The following is a 23,661-nucleotide window of genomic DNA, read 5'->3' on the forward strand; positions in this document are numbered from 1 at the left end:
GAAAGCGGATGTGGATAAGACGAGCCTGGATGATCTCGATTAGGGAAATGAATATATTATTATAATATTGTTTTTATGAAGTTGAACTAGCTATATATGTTGTACTGTGTTGTTTTCAGGTAGCTATCGTATTGTGATGTTAAAATATATTTATGTGCCTGATATAAAATTGGCAAACAGTTGTTCGATATGAAATATGAATTTCCGTAATACTGGAATTATTACTTGTAAACTAATAAACCTGCTAAATGTGTCATGGAACTTTGCAAACGATTCTAGCAGTAAAAGCGCTTGTGACGGATAGCCCAATGCCACATAGTTTTCTTCATCAAATCGTGTGTGATGTAGTTGATAAAAGCAAATGGTTAACCAAGGCAGAGCGTGTGTGATAGTTACACCTATCACAGACGAACGAAAACGTTTTTCCTGGATTGACTGTGTGGGATGTACATAAGAACGAAAACGTATTCCTTGGATTGACTGTGTGTGATATATATATATATATATATGAACGGAAATGTTTTTCTGGGATTCATCGTGTGGGATGTACATACGAACAGAAATGATTGGGTTTTGATGCCTTGCCCGATCGCACATGAGCTCATATTGCCCCAGCCTGTGTCCCGGGAGGGCCTATCCCCGACGGTTTCTGGGTCGTGTGGGAAGGACCCCCTATCGCCCACACTCACTTGGCGACAGTTCCAAATGCCGTCGCGGAAAGGGGTTAAAAACCGTTTGTATAGCACCGACGCGTACCAGTGACAATAACGTATATCACATCATGTCTTGACCATATCACATCATAACATGCCCTGCAAAAACAAGTTAGACGTCCTCTACTTTGTTGTTGCAGGTTTTACGTGGCTGCTACGGGCTTCTAGCAAGAACAGTTCTTACCTACGCATCAAAACCACAACGGTGATTTATCAAGTTTGTTGTTTTAACCTTCAACAAAGACCGATCGTAGTCAAATTCAATTCAACTAAAGTAGGAGAAACAGACACCCGCCAGCCACCTTTATGCAAAACTAGTTGCATGCCTGTCGGTGGAACCGGTCTCATGAACGTGGTCATGTAAGATTGGTCCGGGCCACTTCATCCAACAATACCGCCGAATCAAAATAAGACATTGGTGGTAGGCAGTATGACGATCATGGCCCACAACTCTTTTTCTTCTACTCGTGCATATCATCTACGCATAGACCTGGCTCGCATGCCACTGTTGGGGAACGTAGCATGCAATTTTTAAAAAAAATCCTACGCTCACGCAAGATCTATCTAGGAGATACATAGCAACGAAAGGGGGGAGTGTGTCTACCTACCCTCGTAGACCGAAAGCGGAAGCGTTTGACAACGCGGTTGATGTAGTCGAATTTCTTCTCGCTCCGACCGATCAAGTACTGAACGTTCGACACCTCCGAGTTCTGCACATGTTCAGCTCGATGACGTCCCTCAAACTCTTGATCCAGCAAAATGTCGAGGAAGTAGATGAGTTCCGTCAGCATGACGACGTGGTGATGGTGAAGTGATCCACGCAGGGCTTCGACTAAGCACCGCGAGAATATAACCGAGGATGTAATCTGTGGAGAGAGGCGCCGCACACGGCTAACAGATGTTGTTGTATGTTCTAGGCGCCCCCTCCCTATGTATATATAGGTGGGAGAGGGAGGGGAGCAGCAAGGGGGTGCCCCAAGTAGGAGGAATCCTACTTGGTAGCCTCCCTAGTTCGGCCTCCCCCCTTCCATAAGTTTTGGAGGGGAAAGGAAGGAGGAGGGAGGAGGGAAGGAAGGGGGAGGCCGAATCCCTCCCCCTCCTTCTCTCTTCCCCTCTTTCCTTCTCCTCTGGTGCGGCCCATATGGGGGGCGCAGCAGCCCCTTCTAGCTGCTGTGTTTCTCCTCTTGGCCCATTAGGCCCATATCTTTTGTCGGGGATACTCGGAACCCCTTCCGATGACCCGATATGTACCCGATACCCTCCAGAACACTTCCGGTGTCCGAATACTATCGTCCTATATATCAATATTTACCTCTAGACCATTTCGAGACTTCTTGCCATGTCTATGATCTCATCCGGGACTCCAAAAAACATTCGGTCACCAAATCACATAACTCATATAATACAAAATCATCATCGAATGTTAAGCGTGCGGACCCTACGGGTTCGAGAACTATGTAGACATGACCGAGACACCTCTCCGGTCAATAACCAATAGAGGAATCTGAATGCTCATATTGGCTCCTACATATTCTATCAAGATCTTTATCGGTAGAACCGTTATGACAACATACGTTATTCCCTTTGTCATCGGTATGTTATTTGCCCGAGATTCGATCGTCGGTATCTTCATGCCTAGTTCAATCACGTTACCGGCAAGTCTCTTTACTCGTTCCGTAATACATCATCTTGTAACTAACTCATTGGTCACTTTGCTTGCAAGGCTTCTTATGATGTGTATTACTGAAAGGGCCCAGAGATACCTCTCTGATACTCAGAGTGACAAATCCTAATCTCGATCTATGCCAACCCAACAAACACCTTGGGAGATACCTGTAGAGCACCTTTATAATCACCCAGTTACGTTGTGACGTTTGATAGCACACAAGATATTCCCCCGGTATCTGGGAGTTGCATAATCTCATAGTCGAGGAATATGTATTTGACATGAAGAAAGTAATAGCAATAAAACTGAACGATCAATATGCTAAGCTAACAGATGAGGTCCATCACATCATCTATAATCTATAATACCTAAATAGTTCATCCCCACTAACTTAATTCTCTTGACATGCATCCTATCCACCTCATCAACCTATCAACCTCAGCTATTCTGCCATGTCATCGCCTCTCTACAACCTTCCTCTAAAAAAGTGGCCATTCGATTTTTGTCCTGTGGTTTATTTTTCTGCGCGTTCAGTTTTCTATTGCTAGCAAAGTGGCAGCCCATAAGTCTAGCATACATGGCAGCCCATACGTTTCCAATCGTTCTGTTTTCTGCCACTAGCGAACTGGCAATAAAGCAGCCCATCATAAATCCACCAGAAACGACTGGACGGGAACTGATCTAGGCGATCAAGAAAAAAATGAGTCGTCCTCTCCCTTTCCATGCATCTCCTTTTGCCCTCCCTATAAATTAGCTTGAACTCCACATGATCCCAATAGTGCTTCTCCTTGCGATACATACAGTGGTCATCGCCTCCATTTTCTGTAACAGATGAGCCACTCTGAAAAACCAGATGCATCGTATCCTCCACCTCCCAGGCTCCCACCACATTTTCCCTAATAACAAAGCAGCGCTTCGTCTGCGCATCTCATCTTCGACCGCCGGCCCGCCGCCGCCGGAATCCAGCTCTGCAATACACGACCTGGTCACCACTCAAACATGTGGCTCGATCTCGATGGAATCAGGCCTCGACCTATTTAGGTCGGGTATTCCGGCGCGATCTCGACGAGGCATGGGGCGTGTCTTCGGCCGATGTGTGTTTATCGCCTTCAAGATTTCGTCTTCAAGGACGGACAACAACTGCGGCGCACAGAGCGTCGAGCGATGGTGTCTCTCTGTGACCAGGGTTGGTTGCAGGTGTTCTTCTTCTTCGTCTGCGGCTTCGTCGTCCTTTGCGTATTGTACTATTGCAGGAGTACTACCTTAATACAAGTCCAATAATACTGCGGTGTATACCTTTCAGAAACCCCTAAAAAAATCCTTCCAAAGAAGTGAAATTTTCGCCGGGTACCATCAGCGCCTATTCTGTTTGTTCCATGCTTCAAGGGCTAGAATTCCTGCTATTTATTTCCCATGGCCATTGTAACGTTTAGTCCTAGAACATCTATATTTTGCAGACATAGTTTTCCTTCTGCAAATGAATTTTATGTCATTGTTTCTGAAGGAACCCACCTTTTAAGTTAATTAATTAAGTATCTCTGCTCCTTTACTACTATGCTTTGTTGAGAGATGCTTACTGAATTGCTTAACACAAGTTTTAATGCCGTGAATCAAACTAGCAGCTGTGCAATTATTTTTTTATATTAAGCATTTGATAGCTCAAGTGGTGCTATTCCAACACACTTAGATTTCAATGGTGCTCTTGCTGATTGTCTTAATGCCACACTTTATTAAAAGGGAAAGCTTGCAATTCCCTTTGCCTTCTTGTCTCCATGTATAGGGTACCTTCCTTAACCTGCTCAAGTAGAAGCTGATTGATATGTTGCTTTCATCTACATCGTTATTTATTGCAGGCACCTTCTTCTATTTTCTCTCAGCTGCAATATTTATTGGATCTGTCAATTGTGAACTTCCATCTCTTTATTCTACATGCACAATGTTACTGATCTCTGTCCAATCTCAGTGTGTGATCTAATAACATGCACAAGATATATTTACAACAAGACTCACATAGAATACACAATAAGTATATCAAAATGGCAATTCCTTTTGTCGCATCTCCATTTGAGAATCCAGTTCTTAGTGTACAAAATTATTAATGTAAATGATACGAGATTACTTATGCATAACACTATACTTGCTATCTTTATAATTATATTGCTATTATTGTGTTCATTCCAAAAAAATCATCTTAAGATCATATCCATATTATTCAAACAAAGTTATTCCATTTATGCATTACCATGTGCGTAGGACTAAGAATTCCCGCAGCAACGCGCGGGGGAATTATCTAGTTCTCCTAATGATGCGATCCTGTTATCAATGACAATTCATGTCCATGGTTAGGAAACCTTAACCATCTTTGATCAACGAGCTAATCAAGTAGAGGCTCACTAGGGACTCAGTGTTTGTCTATGTATGCACACATGTATTAAGGTTTTTGGTCAATATAATTTCTAGCATGAATAATAAACATTTATTATGAATAAGGAAATATAAAATAATAATTTTATTATTGCCTCTAGGACATATTTCCTTCAATAAAGTGTAGTTTACCACTAAAAAAGACTCCAATAGTTCCTTTATCTCTAAAATAACTGTCATTTACAAGAAGTTGGGGCAAAAAAATCTCTCCAACAAATTTCGTAAACTGGCCTAAACTTTAGATAATCCCGTAAAAGTGGCATTTTCTCCTTGAAAGATTATCTTTTTGGCGGGGTTGCAACTGCCTGAAACTACCGTGCGATGTTCTTGAAACGCCGCCGCCCCAACGAAACCTCGCCGGAATGCCGCTATGCCGGGACACCGTTGCACTGCCACGTCGGGACGCCGAAAACGCCGCCAGTCGCACCACCACCTGCCGCTCATGTCGCCAACGGCCACGACCCACCCGCGTCACTGCCCGTCGGTGGCCTTAACTCGTATCACCGGCTGGCGGGCCTTAGGACATTTAGCTTGTTTTGTTTAACAAACAATGAAATAGAAAATAGATTTAGAGGATGAAGTTTATGGGAATTGACAAAAATTACTCCCAGCCAACTATTCCTAAACGTTAGGGGAAGCCAAAAAATGGTTTTGCAGGAAGATTTTTTAGGAGAACTATTGGAATTGCTCTTATTCGGATAAGCCGGAAAATGACTTGGTGTACTGTGACGCTCCACTACTACGCTCTCTGTGCCAAAAAAAAGGATGAACATGCGGTGACGAGGGATTAGAGATCAATAATGCATGTTTTTCTTGGTATGCGATTTATAGTATGATTCATAGGTAATTTGGACTACAGCTCGAGTGATATCATCTTTTGTGCCATATAGGGTGTGAAGCTGTGTCTCCACTCCAAACTTGCTACAGTAGCACTTGTGCCTCCTCCGCACTAAACACACATCGGCAGTTGCTTCACATCCTTCATTCGCATGAAGCCTAGAACTACACTACATTCACAATGCCATTGTATCACCTTTGTGTGCCAAACTGCCGATGCAACTTCGCTTGATTCAAACTCAAACACCACGACAACAGCACCAGGCCAGCACCGACGAGCACCGCAACAACCCCAAGGCAGCTCCACGTGCTCAGATGCTAAAATTGCTAAACCCCATAATGATGGTACCAATTGGAGGTTATCTCTAACCCCACACGCTAAGATTCCTGCTCCTCCACTGCCCACGCCATACTCAACTTAATATAGTGACGCTCCATCGCCACGACACGGCAAGACGCCAAGACCGACGAGGTCGTGGGCATCGGTTCTACCAACGAGTCAACAGTGTGGAACACATGGAAAGAAGAGGATGATGGGGCGATGAATATATGTGTTGGCATATATTCACGCAGCCCTATTCTATCTCCCATAAAGCAGACTCGCGTCCACACGATCCACATATACTAGCATAGTATCTTCCGTAGTGGCGCACCACCCTAATAAGGTTGTAGCTACGATCCATGGAGCGGCAACTTTTGCACCTGACCGCCGCTGTCAACCAATGCAAAAAATAGTAATGGACACGGGCGGTTTCTTTAATTTCTTGCGTGCTAGCTTTACGCAATTCAATACGATGGCGTTACTTGCTCGATTCCACGAGATTTGCTTAGTTTGCCCAGCATGAGTTGCACGCGAGCCACCTAACCCGCAACTTTTTGGTTCTTATGTACACTCACTCGTTAATGTCGGATTTTAAGTTAATTAGCATGTGACATGGTTACATGCAAAGATAGGTAGTTGACAGTTTTGATTGGGTTTAGTTAGGTCTCAGTCAAATGACATAACTAAAAGAGAAAAGGGGAAAAAATTAAAAGAAAAATTGACACGAATCTCTACATAAGATCTCACGAATATAGCATCAACTAAGACTTGATTAAGTCTCAGTCGACTGCGATTTAGCAATCCCGTTTGACGATTTGCATGCATCGATCGTCGAGCTCATTCAAGCTATCTTCACTTTTTCCAAACTATGGGGGTCGCTAGTTCTCAGCTGTATGATCTTTGATGAAATTTCAAGAAGTTATAAAAGCCGGGTTCTAAAACTACAGTGTCAATACTCTCGGGTTGTATTTAGGAGGTTGCATTGATTGGCACTTCAACGGACAACAACATGACAGGTCCTAGAACATGACTGTCATGTGGCTCTAACCGTGCTTTCCGCAACAGAAAGAGACATGACGATTTTTTTTGGAAGCCTTGTTGAGGAAGCGAAGCGGCACATCACTTCAGGGAGAGATACAAAGCTCACAAACATCTATCTCAATCAAAACAGAGTTAACCCAACTTGCTTTTTTGACAATGTAAAGTTTTTCTCCCCGTACACTTAAAGCGGGTTTCCCACTAATCTGCCCAACTCGCTTCCTTCTTTCCCACCTCCTTTTATTATGTTGCTACAAGTTTGGAACCAAAACGATATTGTATTTCCATTAAGGAATTAATGAAAGGGCCAAGCCTGGTTGAGAAAAAATAGACTTAAGAGGAGTTCGGAATAGCAGAGTTTGTTACACCGAACCAACGGACTGTGTTGGATAAGTAGATGTATGACTCATGTCACCAATCTAAATAATCGCCTTGTGAACACTTTTTATTATATGAAAGGACTCTGGCTTGTAGAATAAATTTCTTGACCTACAAGATTCGGTAGTACATGACATTTTAATCATGTTCTTTTTTGTTTTATATAAAGGAATTTCCACACCATGAATAGGCCCAAAAGGACATGCAACAAAAGTAATATGACTTTTTTTAGGATGGGGGATGTGCGGGAGGGGAGGGTGGGGATTCCCCACCGTTTGTTATATACTCCCTCTGTTCGGTGAAAAGTATACATTTGGTTTCAAAATTTGTCCATAAAAGAGTGTACTTCTATCTTTCCAATGCATTTTAAAGTAGAAAATAAATACTTCTCTCTAATTAGACGGTAATCAAGACCAATAACAATCTACACATGGTCTTTTTAATTTCTAAATACACTTAGCTCATTGGGGTTGGGTAATTAAAGAGAAGAGAGATGGTGGCTTGCACCTTTCAAATGCATTTTTTACTTCACTCCATAATGTGTCCTAAAATGACTAGATGTATACTCTTCATCGGGCAGAGGGAGTAGCAATTAGAGAGAGGCTTGTTAGTCTTACATGAGTCATTACAAGCATAGGCGCATGCGGCAATAAGAAATAAGATATAACATTAAGACAAATATAACACTTGGACCTATATTACTCCGGAAGTTGGAGCTTGGCTCTAGGACGCTAAGATGTGGTTTCAGAGGGGCGAACAACTCCATTGATCATTATTTTATTTATTCTGACCTCCGTACTTCGATCGAGATATTGGACATAGAATGTCATTCTTTAAAAAGGAAAAAAAGAGTAATCAGCTGTGACACGAAAAAACGAGTCCTTTTGTAGCTCATCATTTATTGGCAAAGATAGAGAAGGTCAATATGAAGAAGGAGAAAGAAACAATAGTAACGTGGAAAGGAAAGACGTTCAGGTTTAGGGGGTGGTGGAGAAGGGGGAGGAGATGGTCTCCTCCGAGTCGTTTGCCGACCAGCTCTTCAAACAGACAAAAGAAAATACCATCCACCCGTTCGAGTGTGATCCGATTTTTTTCTCAGCTTCTTGTGGACAATAAATTTGAGAAATAAAGTTTTTTACCCGTAAAAGAAAACATCGGCCTATGTGTATTATTTACGTTTATTAGAAAACACATTGGCCTATACGTACCAAAATATAAAGTCTAGTGCGAACCAACCTGTGGTTGGATGGTTAGAGAGACAGTGGTATTTTCAACCCATCAGGTTTAAGTCCTGATTCTCGCATTATTTCTGAATTTATTTCGGGATTTCTGGCGATGCACACTTCATAAATCTCAAGACGATATGCCGCCTCAATCTCTTGGAGGTGCTCATAGATGTGCATGTGTGCCTCTATAAGGATGAGTATATGCGCGTATGTATGAGCGCTTGCGTCTGTACTGTGTTAAAAAAAGTATGGTAGTACTCTGAATTGGATGTGTATCCGACTCGCGAGAGGTGACAGAATCCGTACCCAACTGAACTGCATGCCCAAAATCCCTGCAAAAAGGAAAAAAACTGCATGCCCAAAAGAACAAGAAACGAAAAGAAAACTGCATCCCCGCCGGATTGCGCGCCTATAATAGCAGCGGCTGAAGTGGACGGACTCCCAACCCAAAGTCGTCCCGCAACGACAAACCGACCCACCGACCAAGACGAGAGCCGGTCGACCGACGACTCGGAGGAGACCGTCTCCTCCCCCTCGTCCACCGCCCCCTGAACCTGAACGTCTTTCCCTCTGAAGCCTGAATCCGCGCCAGAACCCCGTAGAATCGGCCGCCCCGCTCCGCTCGGCTCCCCTCCCGCCTCCTCGAGCGCGCGCAATGGGGGCCGCCTGCGACGACGCCGTCCAGCAGCTCGCCCACCTCCTCGACCAAGGTTAGCGCAAGAGCGGCCCTTCACCCCTTCTCTTCTCCCCCGGTCCTTACATTTCCACGTTTCGAGTTTTGGTACACACACCATGCGTTTGCTCGGTGCTGACTGCTGAATGCTGACTGACGTGTGCCTCTTGTTCTGGGTTTTCTGCAGTCGAGGAGCCGCTGAAGAAGACGTTCCAGGTATGCTGGATCTTCCTCCTCTCTGTTCTCCAGCTTTTGTATGCATGCCTTTGCAGTACTCTGTTTTCTGCTTCACTTGGACTGTAGAGTGTAGACAATCACTTAGTTCAGCTCAGAGGTCTGCAAACCCAATCTCGGTTCAAATGGATCAGGGAAGATGGATTTTTAGATGACGGAAACTTTCATTATCGCCGGCCTCTGCATCATAATATTACTTATTACATTGTTTATATTGAACAAAAAACAATTTCTCATCTTGCCGAAAAGTAGGGGAAGGTCAAAAACAAGGACCACTTGTTTGGCGATAGATGGTTGGTTGATATCAGTCACTATCTAATCTCCAAGTCTGCTGGCCACTTTTGTTTGCAAGTTGGAACAGAGCATTTAGTTGATAACATGCTGGATCAAGGGTGGTTTACTGAATATCGATGAGCTACTGCTATAAGCAATCTGTATGTATATGGTATACATGATATGATATGATAGATTTTCGGTAGGGAGAGTTGCCGCGCTATTGCTTGCCTGTGGATGCAAGGTATTCTTTTGTTCTTTGGTGTAGGCCACACGTTTGGGATTTCTCCGGGGGGTAATTTTGAGTGGTTGGACAATGAAGTGAGGGGTGTGTCTCATCTCTCATGGAATTGTTCTGATCTCACCTCCACTGAGTCAACTAGTGGACGGTGAGGTGTTCGCACTCGAAGCCTCCTGATCTTTTGTTGGGGGCATCGAGTCTCCCAATTAGTTGGTAACAGTGTATTCCTCACTAAAATTTCCTTGCCGTCTGGGATCTGGCCAGTACAGATTCCTCTAGCAGAGGCTCCAAGTTCTCCGGCATAATTTCATTTCCGCGCTTTTTAGTCTGCTAGTATGGTGGCACTGGTCTCAGGTTGCTACACATCCTATCCCAGAAAATTGCTTGCATTTTCTATGCTTTGTGGTTACTGAAATGCTCCCTGAGACCAAGGCTTTTGCACGCCCTGAGTGCTGATCAGTAGGAGATGTCAACTTATTCCGGAGCAGAATCTCTTATCTAGTGGAGCTGGAATCAAGATGGACAGTGCTACTTGCAGCATAATTATTGTGCTGAAATTCTCCATTAGGCAGGCAAAGTACTAGCACATGGAACTACTACCAAGTAATATAAGCACCCAAGTTCTTTTATAGGGGAAATGAGCCAATTCCGGTCTCAGAGAATATATCTGGCTTTTCAAAGTAGCCAATGCATGCGAATTCGTTATGTTTATATTTTCATACTTGTGGAAGATCTATAATTGCTCATCGTACCATGAATGCGCACTATGCATAGTCTATTTCTGGGGCTTGTATGGGAAACGAATATTGATTCTTTCACTGATAACGAAACCCGACTTTTAAGGGCTAAGATTCTATATTCCTTCTGCCATAACAAAACCTGACTTTTATAGCATAAGATTCTGCCATGGAAAAAAGGATAAAAGAAAGTCAAGATAAGCATATACCTGCCACTTACATCTGGAATCCCGTCTTCTATGATTGAACTAGCATCTGATCATGTCTGCTTACTCTGTTTGCAAAGTTCCCCTTCTAATTTTAGGAACACTTGATGTGATCCTGCTATTATCGGGATACTATCATATGTAAACACTAATAATGACTACAAGTGCTTACAACAATATGAAAATAACACAATGTTTTGGATTTCAAATTAAGCTCAGTGTTACATACTACCATATCGGGAGGACTGGAGGAACCACTTTTTTTTTTCCAAAGCGGACAATTTTATTAATGCATCCAGCTGATACAAATAAAGTAAACCTGACCTCTGCAACAACATGATGAACATAGTGTTGAGGATGCAAACAGCCATCGCGCACCACAACACTAAGGAAAAGAAAGAGGCCAAAAAGAGCAATACCCACAGCTCCTTCAAAGAAAATACCACCTGCACCTCTTAGCTTCATGGCAAAACTACCAGAACTACAGTTGGTGTAAGAATACCATACTTTAAAGATTTCAAAATATTCTGAGTGTTACATACAGCCATATTGGGGAGAACTATAAACCATATTTGGTGCATTTCAGCTCTTTCAGTTTTCCAAAGATTTTGTTACTATTACAGATCGTAAAGTAGCTTTTGATGGGAGTTGAGTTCTCAATTACACGAATTTCTCTTTCCAGAATGTGCACCAGGGATGTCCATCAGAGACACTAGTGCGCTTCCTTAAAGCTAGAGAGTGGCATGTAACTAATGCTCATAAAATGGTAAGGTCTTGGCTTATATTTTCCCCTACGTGATTAATGCTGAAGTAAATGTTCCATGGATAACTTCACTGATTAAGTATGTTTTGTTTTTGCTAGCTTGTGGATTGTTTGAATTGGAGGATACAAAATGAAATTGACAGTATACTGGAGGTGAGCAACCATTCTTCTGAGACACTCTTGCCTGTCTTAAGCCAGTTAAGTCGATTTTTCTGTTTACTTTTTCTTGTTATTGATCATCTGCATGTGTTGGACAATTGCAGAAACCTATAACCCCAGTAGACTTGTATAGATCGATACGAGAATCACAGCTTGTTGGGTTATCGGGATACTCAAAGGAGGTATATAGCTTTCTTAAGCCAATTATCTTTTATTTCCTTCCATTGTTGGGTCCTATCCTTTCACTTTTCTAGAACTTGTTTCATCATAATGTGTTTCCTAACATGCAACGTTCGACATAGCTAAACCTGATGTAGCTATTTGGTCCCTACTTCCAATGCTGTGCACCACTACTTATTTATATGGCTGTCTTTTGATACTGCTATACCCTTGAATTATCCGTTGCAGATAAGTTTCTGACGGATAGCATAAGATACGTTCACCTTCAAAAACATAAGATATGTCTATTGCACTAGTAAAGGATATGTATATCGAACAATCAGCGGTAACAAATTTGAGAAAGGGTCCAGATTTGAACTTCTTTGATCAGAAAATGTTTGGGAGATTGGCGTCTTAAACCCCTGATGACACGATTTTGCATTCTGAAACTATAGGTCTCTATGAAAACACTACCTTGGTAATTGTGGGTCTTTATGAGATACAAGTAATCGTGTTCAGACCATAATTAATTGTACTATAGATAACCTTCAAATTATTTAATACTCTAATTTTCCTTTGCATTTGCCAGGGCGTCCCAGTGTTTGCCTTTGGTGTTGGACAGAGCACATATGACAAAGCTTCGGTAATTGACCATATACTTCTTTTGCAAATCAGATGTTTTCACTTTCTCCCTGTGAATACAGTTCTGATGAGTGTTTAGTTTGTCAGCTTGCATCCATGTCAATTAAAGATAATTATCAAATTGCAATATTAATGGAATTGGAAATGTATTTCTACTGGATTATAGGCATGAAGATTCAATCTGTCGTTCTTTATGTGCTTTAGAATGATAGTATGTTGCATTTTCAGGTCCATTACTATGTGCAATCTCATATTCAGATCAATGAGTACCGTGATCGTATTATTCTGGTGAGTGTGCAACTAATCTTTACATGGCCAAGATCATCTAGTTCATTTGAGATTGAATAACACCTGCTTTCCTTGCTTATGTTCCATAGCCCATGGCGACGAAGAAGTTTAGACGACCTATAACCACCTGTATAAAGGTTCTTGATATGACTGGTCTGAAGTTGTCAGCACTGAGCCTATTGAAGGTATGACCTGCATGAACATGTCATATTTTTACGCTTTTATGGCTACATACAGAAGTGGAAAATACATGGGTGTTTATGACATCCAAAGGTGACAGGGACAAGAACCATTTTTTTAGAAAGCTAAATATTTGCATAAGATCTGCATGTTGTGTACGCTAGTCCATATTTATGATGCTATCTGTTGTTGGATTGCAGATTTTGACTGCAATATCTGCTGTCGATGAACTGAATTACCCTGAAAAGGCCGAGACCTATTATATTGTGAATGCTCCATATATATTCTCAGCGTGTTGGAAGGTATTGATGCCTAAGATTTTTCATTGTACCAGTAATTTAGTAATTTTTGTTTTGAAGACCCAATAGTAATTTAATTTTGTTACTAGGTTGTGAAACCTCTACTGCAAGAGAGGACAAGAAAGAAGGTTCATGTTTTGAGTGGTCGTGGGAAAGATGAGCTCCTAAAGGTAAGATTACTTGCTAGTGCTATTTTCATCACTCGTTGCTCATCAAGACATTACTGCACTCTAATTAAGCAAGAGAGATAAGAGAATGAGACCTCCATGGACCATTTATTTGGACTATGCAGATTATGGACCATTCCTCCATCCCCCATTTCTGTCGACGCGAGGGTTCATCAAAAGCTTCGTTGAGCAGCATCGATGACTGCTTCTCGCTCGACCACCCTTTCCACCAAGAGCTCTACCATTACATCGAGCAGCAGGCGCTGAATCAGGAACTCATCAAGCAGGGTTCTTTGCACGTAGACATCCCCGATCAAGACCCCGATGACGCCATGATTGTGGAGGTCATCCAGGCCGAGTTTCACAAGCTCGGTGAACAGAATGGGTCTGCCGATGGCGACCAAAAATAACGGTGTCCGTGTAAGATGTCAGCGGTGTGGCACGACAGATGTGTGTTGCTGTGATGAAACTGATGATCCATTTCGGTGTTTGCGATGTTTGCTTGACCAGCCTGCTGTTGTTTGTGGGGTGACCAGTTCCATGGTGCAAGACTGAGGTAGAAGAAGCAACCGATGTATACTAGATAGAAATAACCACCTATTCACCTGTTGTATACTTTGGCAATGTACTGTCATATGTATGTCCTCTAAGCTAGGAGTAAATCATCCTGTAACATGGATGCAAAAATAATCTTGAGAGTACCATCCTTCAATCAGAAATAAATGGTGCATCTTGACCTTTGCCATCTGTTGCCACTTCCCAGCTTGGTTCCTGTGCTGATTCCTGTCTTGTGATGTACTTTAAGCTTCTGATACTTGCATTTCAGAAGATGTTGCAACTTAACTTACAAAGGACAAACACAGTTACACAATTACATATCAGCAAGTAGCATTCTAAAAAATGACTTGGATCGTCCAGTCCACTGCAATTCCACGGCCATTGATAGCCCTATGATGTAAGCTTCTGTGAGACGAGAGCCTTCTGGCAGCTGCTGCAGCAACGGTTGTCGCCGCTGTCGATGTTCTTGCTGTCCAGGTACCAGCCGGCGAGCATGTCGAAGACGAGACCAGCGCCGACACCGACGGCCAGGTCAATGGTGTAATGCCCTCTGCACGCAAGCAGCCTGACGAACTGCAGCAGGTTGAGCGTGTCGTAGAGCACCGCCAGCCTGCGCCGTCCCACGCGGCGCATGTCGATGGACGCGATCACCGCTCCGGCGACGTGCCCAGAATAGAAGAGGAAAAAGGACACGTTCCCCATGGGGAAGTCCATCCCGGAGCCCAGGAACTCCGCCGGCAGGGGCAGCTGCGTGGAGCACCCGAGCAGGCCACGGCAGGTGAACATCATGAGCGTGGCGATGGCGGCACGCGGCCGCTGCTCGGCGAGGACGGCCCACAGGATGTATGCGGCCTGCATCGCGACGAACACCTGCACATGAGAGGGTCGCATGTCACATTCAGCATGGATTCCGTCATGGCAACACTAGCAACTAGTGGCAATTGGAGCGGGGACCGGGTAGCTATCTAGCCAGATGCAGTATCTTATCAGGAAATCCATGGGTATGTGGAGAATGCATGACGATGATATTCTTGATCTTATCCGAAAAGTTGGATGGTAGTGGTTTTAGGGTGAGCTAGCTCACCCAACACCATTCAGGGCAAGGCCAACGCTCCAGGATGGACCGGTGCCCCAGCTGCCAAGTCGGCTTGGATAGTTGAACCTGAGAAAAAGATGCTGCTTGCAGCGCTAGACGGGATCCTGCAGAGGAGGCTGGTTCTCCCGTGAAAAAAGTGCAAGGCAGCCAATGGGAAAGCGTTGGAAAACACCATTGCTGAGCTCAACAGTACCTTGCTACCTTTTTGTACAGAGAAAAAGCTACCAAACCTGAGAACACTACTACTGCTTCCGTTGGATGAAGGTAGAACTAAACAGTAGCTTCAGTAACCTTTTATCTAGGTGGAGCATGGGGCACCAGTATAGTGATGCCACCATTGTACATGCCCTCATCAGTTTCTTGGTCCTTTGCTTTATGGCTACCAGCTAGTTTTGCTTCCCTCACCACCCGGAGCGAGGAAACAATTCACAAAGATTCACTTGTTGTCACAATACCAGAGCCTAGACATCATCATTCCTATAATTAAAGCAAGAGATGTTGATGTGCAACTGCCACCGATGCGTATTAATTTTTTTATCAATTGTATAAATAGGAGTGTACTAGTTCAAACTGGGATTAAACTGCTCCGCCGACAGCGGGTGTGAAAGTTCTACGGAAAATCTAGATGCAGGAGGTGGCAATGGTATGTTCGTGTAAAATGTGAGACAAATTGCATCTACAAAATACGAAAAGGAGAGCAAACTCTGCACGAAAAGACAAATGGTTACGTGAAATTCGTGAGCCTCTTCAGTTTCCACTTTCTGGTGGGCGTGGCTACAATGTAGCCTGTTCTGCTCAACCGAAAGCGCTGGTTGCCTTCACGTTTGGTCGATGACATCAAGAGGTCAAAAAGCAAAAGGGGAAAAAAATTGCTGGTGGAGCAGATGGGCAGATCGGCAGGAGCTAGGTTCATTCGCCGATCGGATCTAGGCATGGCAGGGAAGTGCGCTCACCGTGTTGAGCGCGGCGAGGAGCGAGTTGAGCCAGGGCCGGGCGGCGATCCCGGCGTGCATGGCGGCGGTGGCGTGGAAGCCGAGGTCGAGCGGCGGCGCGGCGGCGGGGACCATGGGGATGGTGTACTCCACGCCCATGAAGAGCAGCAGCCCGCACGCGAACAGCGCCGGCAGCGGGTGCCGCCGCAGGATGCCGGCCACCCCGGCAGGCGACAGCCAGTCCATCGGCCTCCTCCCGCCCGCCAGCCTCTCGCCGCCAGCGCCGTCCCCCATCGCGGCGCCGTCGGCCGGCAGCGGGTGGACCTTCTTGCCCTTGCCCGCGCGGCGGCGCGCGTCCGGCCCCGCGTGGCCGTTCGCGGCGGAGGCGGCGGCGGCGACCCGGTCGTTCGCGGCGGTCAGGCTGGGCGGCGGCATGCGCGCGAGGACGCGTCGGCTGGCCGCGGGGCGCGTGGGCGGTGGGCCGTTTTCAGCGCGGGTGCGCGTGCGCGCGCATGAGTGACGCGGTCGGTGGTGGGAATTTTCTCTTTTCTTTCGTCCGATTGGATTGGTGGATTTCCCACCTTGAGATTCGCGGTGCTTTTGTAAGCGTTTTTTTCTCTCCGACGGCTGCGGCGCGTGGCGGAGGTCCCGAGGAAAGAGAGAGAGGCGGGTGTTTAATGCAGAGGCCCGGCGGTTTAATACTAGCCACAATGGGTAGTACTCTCTCCCTTCCTAAATATTTGTCATTTTAGAGCCTGCGAATAAGTCCGGAGTTAAAGCATCTCCAGCCGTTGGCCTAGGTGGCTCCAAAAATCGTCGTCCGGGGACGAACCGGCGCTAAAATCGGCCACAGGGTGATCGGGTTCCCAGCCGACGCCCTCAGGTCGGCCCCAGGCGCCTGTTTTAAACTTTTTTGAATATTAATTCGACTAAAATTCGGTAACAGGACAAAATATTCGGCGAAACAGTATACTCCGGCGAACTGAAATAGTTTTTTACATAGATAAAATACTTAGAAAAAAATACACAAGAGGCCGCGACTACGGGCCGAATAACACGCTGAGAGAGGCGAAGTCGCCACCGTCGCCGTCGCCGTCGTTGTCCTCGTCGTCCTTCTCCTCCTTCACGCGGCCGCCCTTGCTGGACCCTTGCCCGGGGTCGCCCCGGCGGACCGGTGGAGGCGTGTCGTCGTCGCTGTTGTCGTCGAGGACAATGACGCCTCCCTCGTCGCGGCCACGGCGCCGAGCGGCGAACTGCTCTAGGGCAAGGCGTTGGCGCTCCAGCTCCGTCCGCGCCCACTTCAAGGCCGACGTGTCGTCGAGCTCCGTCTTCACGGCAGCGAGCCATGGCTTCGTCTTCACGGCGGCGAGACCCGACTCCGTCTTCGGCTTGACGACGCGGGGAGGAGCCGAGGAGAAGGCACGCCCGCCCTCATTGATGACGATGCCTGCGCTGCGGGTGCGCCGGTCGAGCGGCGTCGTTGCGGGCTCGGGCTCGGCCTCGGCCTTGACGCTGAACAACGCCGTCGACCCGGAGGAGTGAGAGAAGGAGCGGGAGGAGGAAGAGGAGGAGCTAGCCCTCCTCGGCATCGATTGGCCGCCGCTCCGGCGGGGGACCGGGGCGGCAGGGTACGTCAACGGCGGCTCGTTGCCGCCCTCGAGATGCTGGATGACGGCGTGGAGCATGCGGCCGGGGGTGCCACACCACAGGCGGCGGTCGTCGCTGTTCTTGGTCCCTCGCACCCCTGACGCGTTGTTGGTGGAGGCCAGCCGCTGCACCTGCCGGCGCTGGAAGTAAGCTGCCCACACCTTGTGGTTGCCGGCGGCGTACTGCGGGAGGGCCCGCTACTCCTCCGTCAGCGACGCCCGCACGCGGTCGACCTCGTCGGCGAAGTAGTCGGCATGCGTGGTGACGTCGGGCAGCGAGGGGATGGGGACGCCACCGGCGCTGAGCTTCCACCGCCCCGGGGCGCGCATGTAGGGAGGCGTCGGGATGTTGGCCTAGAACACCAAGTGGGCTTCCCACTTGTGGAACGAGTGGCTGCCGAAGGCATTGGCCGTCGCCCCATCGCTAGGGAACCTCTCGCCCATTCTGGCGGCTGGGCATGGGGAGAGAGGGGAGGAGCATCGGCGACGGTTACGCACGGGGAGAGAGAGGAAGAGCTCGGCGGCTGTGGGCGGGGTGTGGCCACAGGCGAGGGGAGGCGCTGCTTTATAGCGGCCGGGGGTGGGCGCCGTGTGTATGCGTGGCGGGAGGGGCGTCGTTGCGCCGCCCGTGAGGAATCAATGGAAGGCTGACTGGCGGCAGCCTTGGCATTGATTTCCCGCGGGAAACCGAGACGGGGGTCGCTGACTCGGCGGGCCTATGACGCCCCCGATTCAATCGTACACTAATCATACACGTAAATGTGTACGATCAAGATCAAGGACTCACGGGAAGATATCACAACACAACTCTAGACATAAATTAAAATAATACAAGCTTTATATTACAAGCTAGGGGCCTCGAGGGCTCGAATACATAAGCCCGAATACACAAGAGTCAGCGGAAGCAACAATATCTGAGTACGGACATGAGTTAAACAAGTTTGCCTTAAGAAGGCTAGCACAAAAACAACATCAATCGAAAAGGCAAGGCCTCCTGCCTGGGAGCCTCCTAACTACTCCTGGTCGTCGGCGGTCTTCACGTAGTAGTAGGCACCCTCGGGGTAGTAGTAGTCATCAGTGGTGTCGCCTGGCTCCTGGGATCCGTCATCTGGTCGCAATAATCGAGTATGGGAGAAAAAGAGGTAGCAAAGGAACCGTGAGTACTCATCCAAAGTATTCGCAAGACTTACATCAGATCTAAACTAAGTATGCATCTGTATCAAAGAAAATGGGTTGTATCTGTGGACTAAACTGCAGAATGCCAAAAGAGAAGGGGAAAACCTAGCCTATCGAAGACTAGCATCTTCAGGCATCTTCAAGCATCTTGCAGCATATAGAAGAGTACAGATCAACATAATGTAAAGTAGTAGTGTTATCAACCTCGGCTAGAGATCCTTTCTCGACTCCTTGCGAGAAAGCAATCCCAGAGCCATACTATCCATTTCGCATATCCATTTCTCATCTCAAGTATCCAGTTCTAGTTGTATCGATCGGGATACAACTCCAAGTGTCCGTTACCGTAGGATAGGCTATTGATAGATGTTTTCTTCCCTGCAGGGGTGCACCAACTTACCCACCACGCTTGATTAACTCCGACCGGACACACTTTCCTGGGTCATGCCTGGCCTCGGCCAAACAATACGCCGCAACCCGACCTAGGCTTAATAGAGAGGCCAGCATGCCGGACTAAACCTATGCCCCAGGGGTCTTGGCCATCACCCCGGGAACTCCTACACGTTGCATGGGCGGCCGGTGAGCAGACCTAGCTACCTCCTTAAAAAGCCAGGAGCTTACCAGTCCAACCTGGCGCACGCCGCTCAGTCACTGACGTCTAATAAGCTTCGGCTGATGCATACGATGCAGAACGCCCATACAATGCCCACGTGATGGTTAGTGCTATCAGGCCAGAGGCCCCTCGGATCAAATATCCAAACCATTATTGCATTGGCAGTGCGGTCATGAGCAGAGACTCACGAAAGATGTGACCCCGTCGCCCCGTCTCGAGTACTTGTGGCAAGGGCTAAGAATGCTCGGCCACGCCTCGTAAGTATCTCGCGGGCACCTTCCAGGTCAACCCGACTCCACATCACTTGCCATTAAGCTCGCACGGGTACCCCTCAGGGCCGACCCGTCTTTAGTAATATGGCTCAGTGTAAAGTCATAGTAACCATAGTAACTGTGTGTCTAACACCAAGGGGGGAAACCCGAGGAATCACCCCCGATGAATTCCACTCGATGTTATCATCAGGTTGAACGTAAGAGGATCCACCCTCGAGGTTCACACTTGAGGGGTTGCACGACAGAGCCGTAACGGAAGTGGTTAAGGTGGAAATCACCCTCGATGACCTCGACCATATAGCTACACTATAGAGATCTCATCAGGAGTGATGTAAGTGGTTCCACCCTCGGCACTCGATGGTAACTCTACAGAGTTGTACAACTAAGGGAGGATGATGTGTGGTGTCGGAGCCTGGACGTCGATCACATTGATCGAGTCATCGAACATAAAGCGAGGCATCTGGGACAAGGTGGGGTCACTGATGGATCTCTAACCAACCTATACTAAGCAGTTTAGGATAAGCAGGTAAGGTATGAAAGCAGGTAACAAAAACAAGCTATGCATCAGAGTAGGATCATACAGAAAGCAGTAGCAGTTCTAATGCAAGCATGAGAGGGAAAGAAATGGGCGATATCGGAATGCTCAAGGAGGGTTTGCTTGCCTAGAAGCTCTGTTGAAAAGGAAGAAGGCTCGTCAGAGACGTAGTCGATCACAGGGGCGGCATCGGTCTCGGGGTCTACCGGAGAGAAGAGGGGGAAGAACAGTAAATACAGAGCAAACAGATGCATCACTAAGCATTACATGATGATAGGCAGAGCTAGGTTTGTCCTAACATAGTACTACACGTTGCAGACGGAGGGGATAAACATCCGAGGATGAATCCCCGGCGTTAGACGAATTCCGGATAGGTGGAAGAGGGGGAACGGTTCCATGTTCAACATGCTAGGGGCATGTGACAGATGAAAGGAGCGCGTATTTGGATTCGTTGGATTTTTCTGAGCAACTTTCATGTAGAAAACATTTTCATCCGAGTTATGGATTAATTTCTATGATTTTCTAAAGATTTAAACATTTTCCGGAATTAATTAAATTAACAGAAATGGAATATGATGTCAGCATGAAATGTTGATGACATCAGCAGTCAAAAGAGCGGCTGACTAGGTCAAACCTGACCAGTGGGGCCACTCGGACCCACATGTCAGCCTTTGTTAGCTTAACAATGGATTAAACTAATTTAACAGGCTAATTAGAGGGGTGGGCCCCTGGTGTCAGCGACTAACTAACAATTAAAACTAATTAACAGATTTATTTATGTATAAAATGTTTTAAACAAGTGGGGCCACATGTCAGCCTCACTGGGCAGCCCAGTCAGTAGTTGACTGGGTCAACCCGGTCAACTGGGCCACCCGGGCCCACTGCTCAGCGACCTAGGGGCGGGGCCCACTGTGCCACATCGGCGTCGGCCAGAGACGCACCGGAGATGGCTCCGGCGAGCCAAAACGCGGCGGCTGAACGCTGGAGCAGCTCAGGTTTTCGCCCTGGTGCACCAAAACGCGTGGTTCTACTTGTGTTCAAAAGCTGAGGCTGTCGCGCATCGAGTGGTGCCTCTAGACCGACCGGAGATGGCCGGAGCAGGGAGCTGCAACATCGCCGGCGGTGGTGACCTACGGTGGCTCGGCGGAATCGAAGACCTAGCGCGCGTGCGAGCGATCTAAAGCACCGGCCGCACCATTGGGGTGCCCCAAGCACAACGGTGTGCTCGGACGGCCATGACCACGAGGAAAGCTACGGCGGCGAGCTCATCTGCGGCGACCGAAGCACGGCAACAGCAGGAGCTCGGTTGGGCGGCGTGTGCGAGAAAAAGGAGAAGGAGGGGAAGCAGGGGAGCTCATCGTGCGGCGCAAGACAGGCCGTTGACGGGTTAGTAGCTGCAGGGGTAGCCGAAATCGAGGGATCTCGTCAGCGACAGAGGCGGAAGGGGGCGAGGTCATGCGACGTCAGCGGTGCTTCCCAGCTCCACCTGAGGGCACCAGACGACGGAGTCGACCCCGGTGGAGCTCGCCGATAGAGTCAGCGGGCGCGGGGCCGCCGGTGGCCGCAACAACGACGGAGGGCGGCGGCGATGGCGCTCGAAGGTGGATGGAGAACAAGGGGGAGAGGCAACACGCATGCGGAGAGGGTGAGGGGATTCTGGGAGTGGGTGGAGGTAGGTGGGGAAGGACTCAAGGAGCCGAAGGGGAGGCGCGGGGCCTTATCCCCTCGCCGGAGTCGGCGACGTGGTCCGGCGGCGACCGCGCCCGCGGTCGCTCGAACAGGAAGTCGACCGGGGGAGCGTAGGGGGGGGGGCTGGGCTGGTTCGGTGGGTTATGTGGGCCGGCCCAGGTGGGTTCGGTCCAGGGGGGTTGCTCTTTCCTCTCCCGTTTCTTTTCTTTTTCTTTTTCTCTTTTTTCCAGCAGCTTTTTCTTTTTCTTTTTAGCCAATAATGACTTTGCAAAAATATGCCAATGGCCAAAACAATTCCAATGAATTAAAGTGCATTGCCACAAAAAAATTGGGGCCTTTAGGAGTTGTCCAAGCATTTTTAGAAAATGAAAAGGACATCTTATATACTGCTGGACCAGATAATAAATTCCCTTGGGGCAATTTGGGAATTCCAAAAATGTTGGCTTCAACATGACAAATATCTAGGGATTATTTGCCATAGGATGAACTATTTTATTTGCATGAAAGAAAAAGCAAATATTTGACATGCAATTTGAATTTGAATTTGAAGCAGATTTTGGACAAGTGGCATTTTGGCATGATATTCTAATGACATGACCTTCATTAGGGGGAGATTACTGTAGTGCGATGCTGGGGATGTTACAAATCTCCTCCACTACAAGAAATCTCGTCCCGAGATTTAAGTGCGGAAGTAAAGAGTAACTTCGGGAGAACTGACCCTTATAGGGTTAATTATCTGGTGAACAATTCAGGGAATGTGACAGAAGTATCTCTCGAGTTGAAATTTAAGAAAACGTCGAGAGCAAAATATGAAGGTACAATAAGAAGTTTCAAGCGAATGGACAAACGATCGATACTTGAACAAAGTGTGAGAAGGGTTCAGAGCATCGGGAATAGATCATCTCTCGGAGGGTGGCTCGTGATAACACACAAAGCCAAGAGCATAAGATACTTCAGCATAAAGGATATACAGGAGAGTCACGTTCCGATCCTGTGGAACTCTGGGTTATGGGCCCACCATGTGGGTTAAAATAGAAGGAGCGATGACATCTCGCACGGTCACGATAGCAAGGCATGTCAGAGGGTATCCTGTCAGTTATGTCGGCAACAACGTCGGTACCAAGGGCGAGGGATGAAGAGAACCATTTTCCTGCTCGTTGAACGAGGCGGGCCATTAGGCAAAGTTCTCTTCCATCGGTGGCTACTGGAATGTCATCAACAATAGTAACAGGGTCTTACTAACAGAGTGATACAACGAGGTGTTTACATAAGCAGGGAATACTACTGCTTATATAATATAGATCACAATAAGGTTTAAACAAACCAATGGAAAGGAAAATGTAACTGTCAGATTAAACAGAACAATGGAAAGGAAAATGTGTTTTAAACACATATTTCAAGGGTATATCCTTCCCAAGGACAAGCAGAGCATGATATCCATGACAGGATAGAAGTATAAAATCGTTTAGGTAAGGGGAAATAAATTTCTTGACATTACCCATAGAACGGTGTTTGGATAATT

General features: G+C 47.0%; 2 protein-coding genes across 4 annotated transcripts; one reads left to right on the top strand and one right to left on the bottom strand.

Annotated features, from left to right (window-relative positions):
* The first annotated feature begins 9,030 nt into the window (after positions 1 to 9,030).
* On the top strand, positions 9,031 to 14,372 carry LOC125524131 (phosphatidylinositol/phosphatidylcholine transfer protein SFH2-like). Of its 3 annotated transcripts, XM_048689205.1 has the most exons (11): positions 9,031 to 9,314; positions 9,465 to 9,493; positions 11,651 to 11,734; positions 11,831 to 11,884; positions 11,995 to 12,072; positions 12,639 to 12,692; positions 12,920 to 12,979; positions 13,069 to 13,164; positions 13,360 to 13,461; positions 13,548 to 13,628; positions 13,751 to 14,372. In XM_048689205.1, exons 1-11 carry the CDS (start codon positions 9,260 to 9,262, stop codon positions 14,033 to 14,035), a joined length of 978 nt encoding a protein of 325 aa, XP_048545162.1. In that variant the 5' UTR covers positions 9,031 to 9,259; the 3' UTR covers positions 14,036 to 14,372. The 3 variants fall into 3 exon arrangements, with proteins under 3 accessions (XP_048545162.1, XP_048545163.1, XP_048545164.1); XM_048689206.1 differs by lacking the exons at positions 9,031 to 9,314; positions 9,465 to 9,493 and adding an exon at positions 9,907 to 9,945; XM_048689207.1 differs by lacking the exons at positions 9,031 to 9,314; positions 9,465 to 9,493 and adding an exon at positions 10,007 to 10,028.
* Positions 14,373 to 14,421: 49 nt separating this feature from the next.
* Positions 14,422 to 16,859, bottom strand: LOC125524132 (phosphatidylcholine:diacylglycerol cholinephosphotransferase 1-like). Its single transcript, XM_048689208.1, has 2 exons — positions 16,233 to 16,859; positions 14,422 to 15,053 (listed from the first exon to the last, which is right to left on the bottom strand). Exons 1-2 carry the CDS (start codon positions 16,644 to 16,646, stop codon positions 14,574 to 14,576), a joined length of 894 nt encoding a protein of 297 aa, XP_048545165.1. The 5' UTR covers positions 16,647 to 16,859; the 3' UTR covers positions 14,422 to 14,573.
* Between the last annotated feature and the right edge of the window lie 6,802 nt (positions 16,860 to 23,661).

This window comes from Triticum urartu, chromosome 7, assembly GCF_003073215.2.
Source record: "Triticum urartu cultivar G1812 chromosome 7, Tu2.1, whole genome shotgun sequence".
Classification (NCBI taxonomy): domain Eukaryota; kingdom Viridiplantae; phylum Streptophyta; class Magnoliopsida; order Poales; family Poaceae; genus Triticum; species Triticum urartu.

Coding starts and splice junctions, on each gene's coding strand:
- LOC125524131 (XM_048689205.1), top strand. CDS start 9,260: ATGGGGGCCGCCTGCGACGACGCCGTCCAGCAGCTCGCCCACCTCCTC. Junction 9,315..9,464: donor CGCCCACCTCCTCGACCAAG/GTTAGCGCAAGA, acceptor GGTTTTCTGCAG/TCGAGGAGCCGCTGAAGAAG. Junction 11,885..11,994: donor AAATTGACAGTATACTGGAG/GTGAGCAACCAT, acceptor GGACAATTGCAG/AAACCTATAACCCCAGTAGA.
- LOC125524132 (XM_048689208.1), bottom strand. CDS start 16,646: ATGCCGCCGCCCAGCCTGACCGCCGCGAACGACCGGGTCGCCGCCGCC. Junction 15,054..16,232: donor TCCTCGCCGCGCTCAACACG/GTGAGCGCACTT, acceptor TCTCATGTGCAG/GTGTTCGTCGCGATGCAGGC.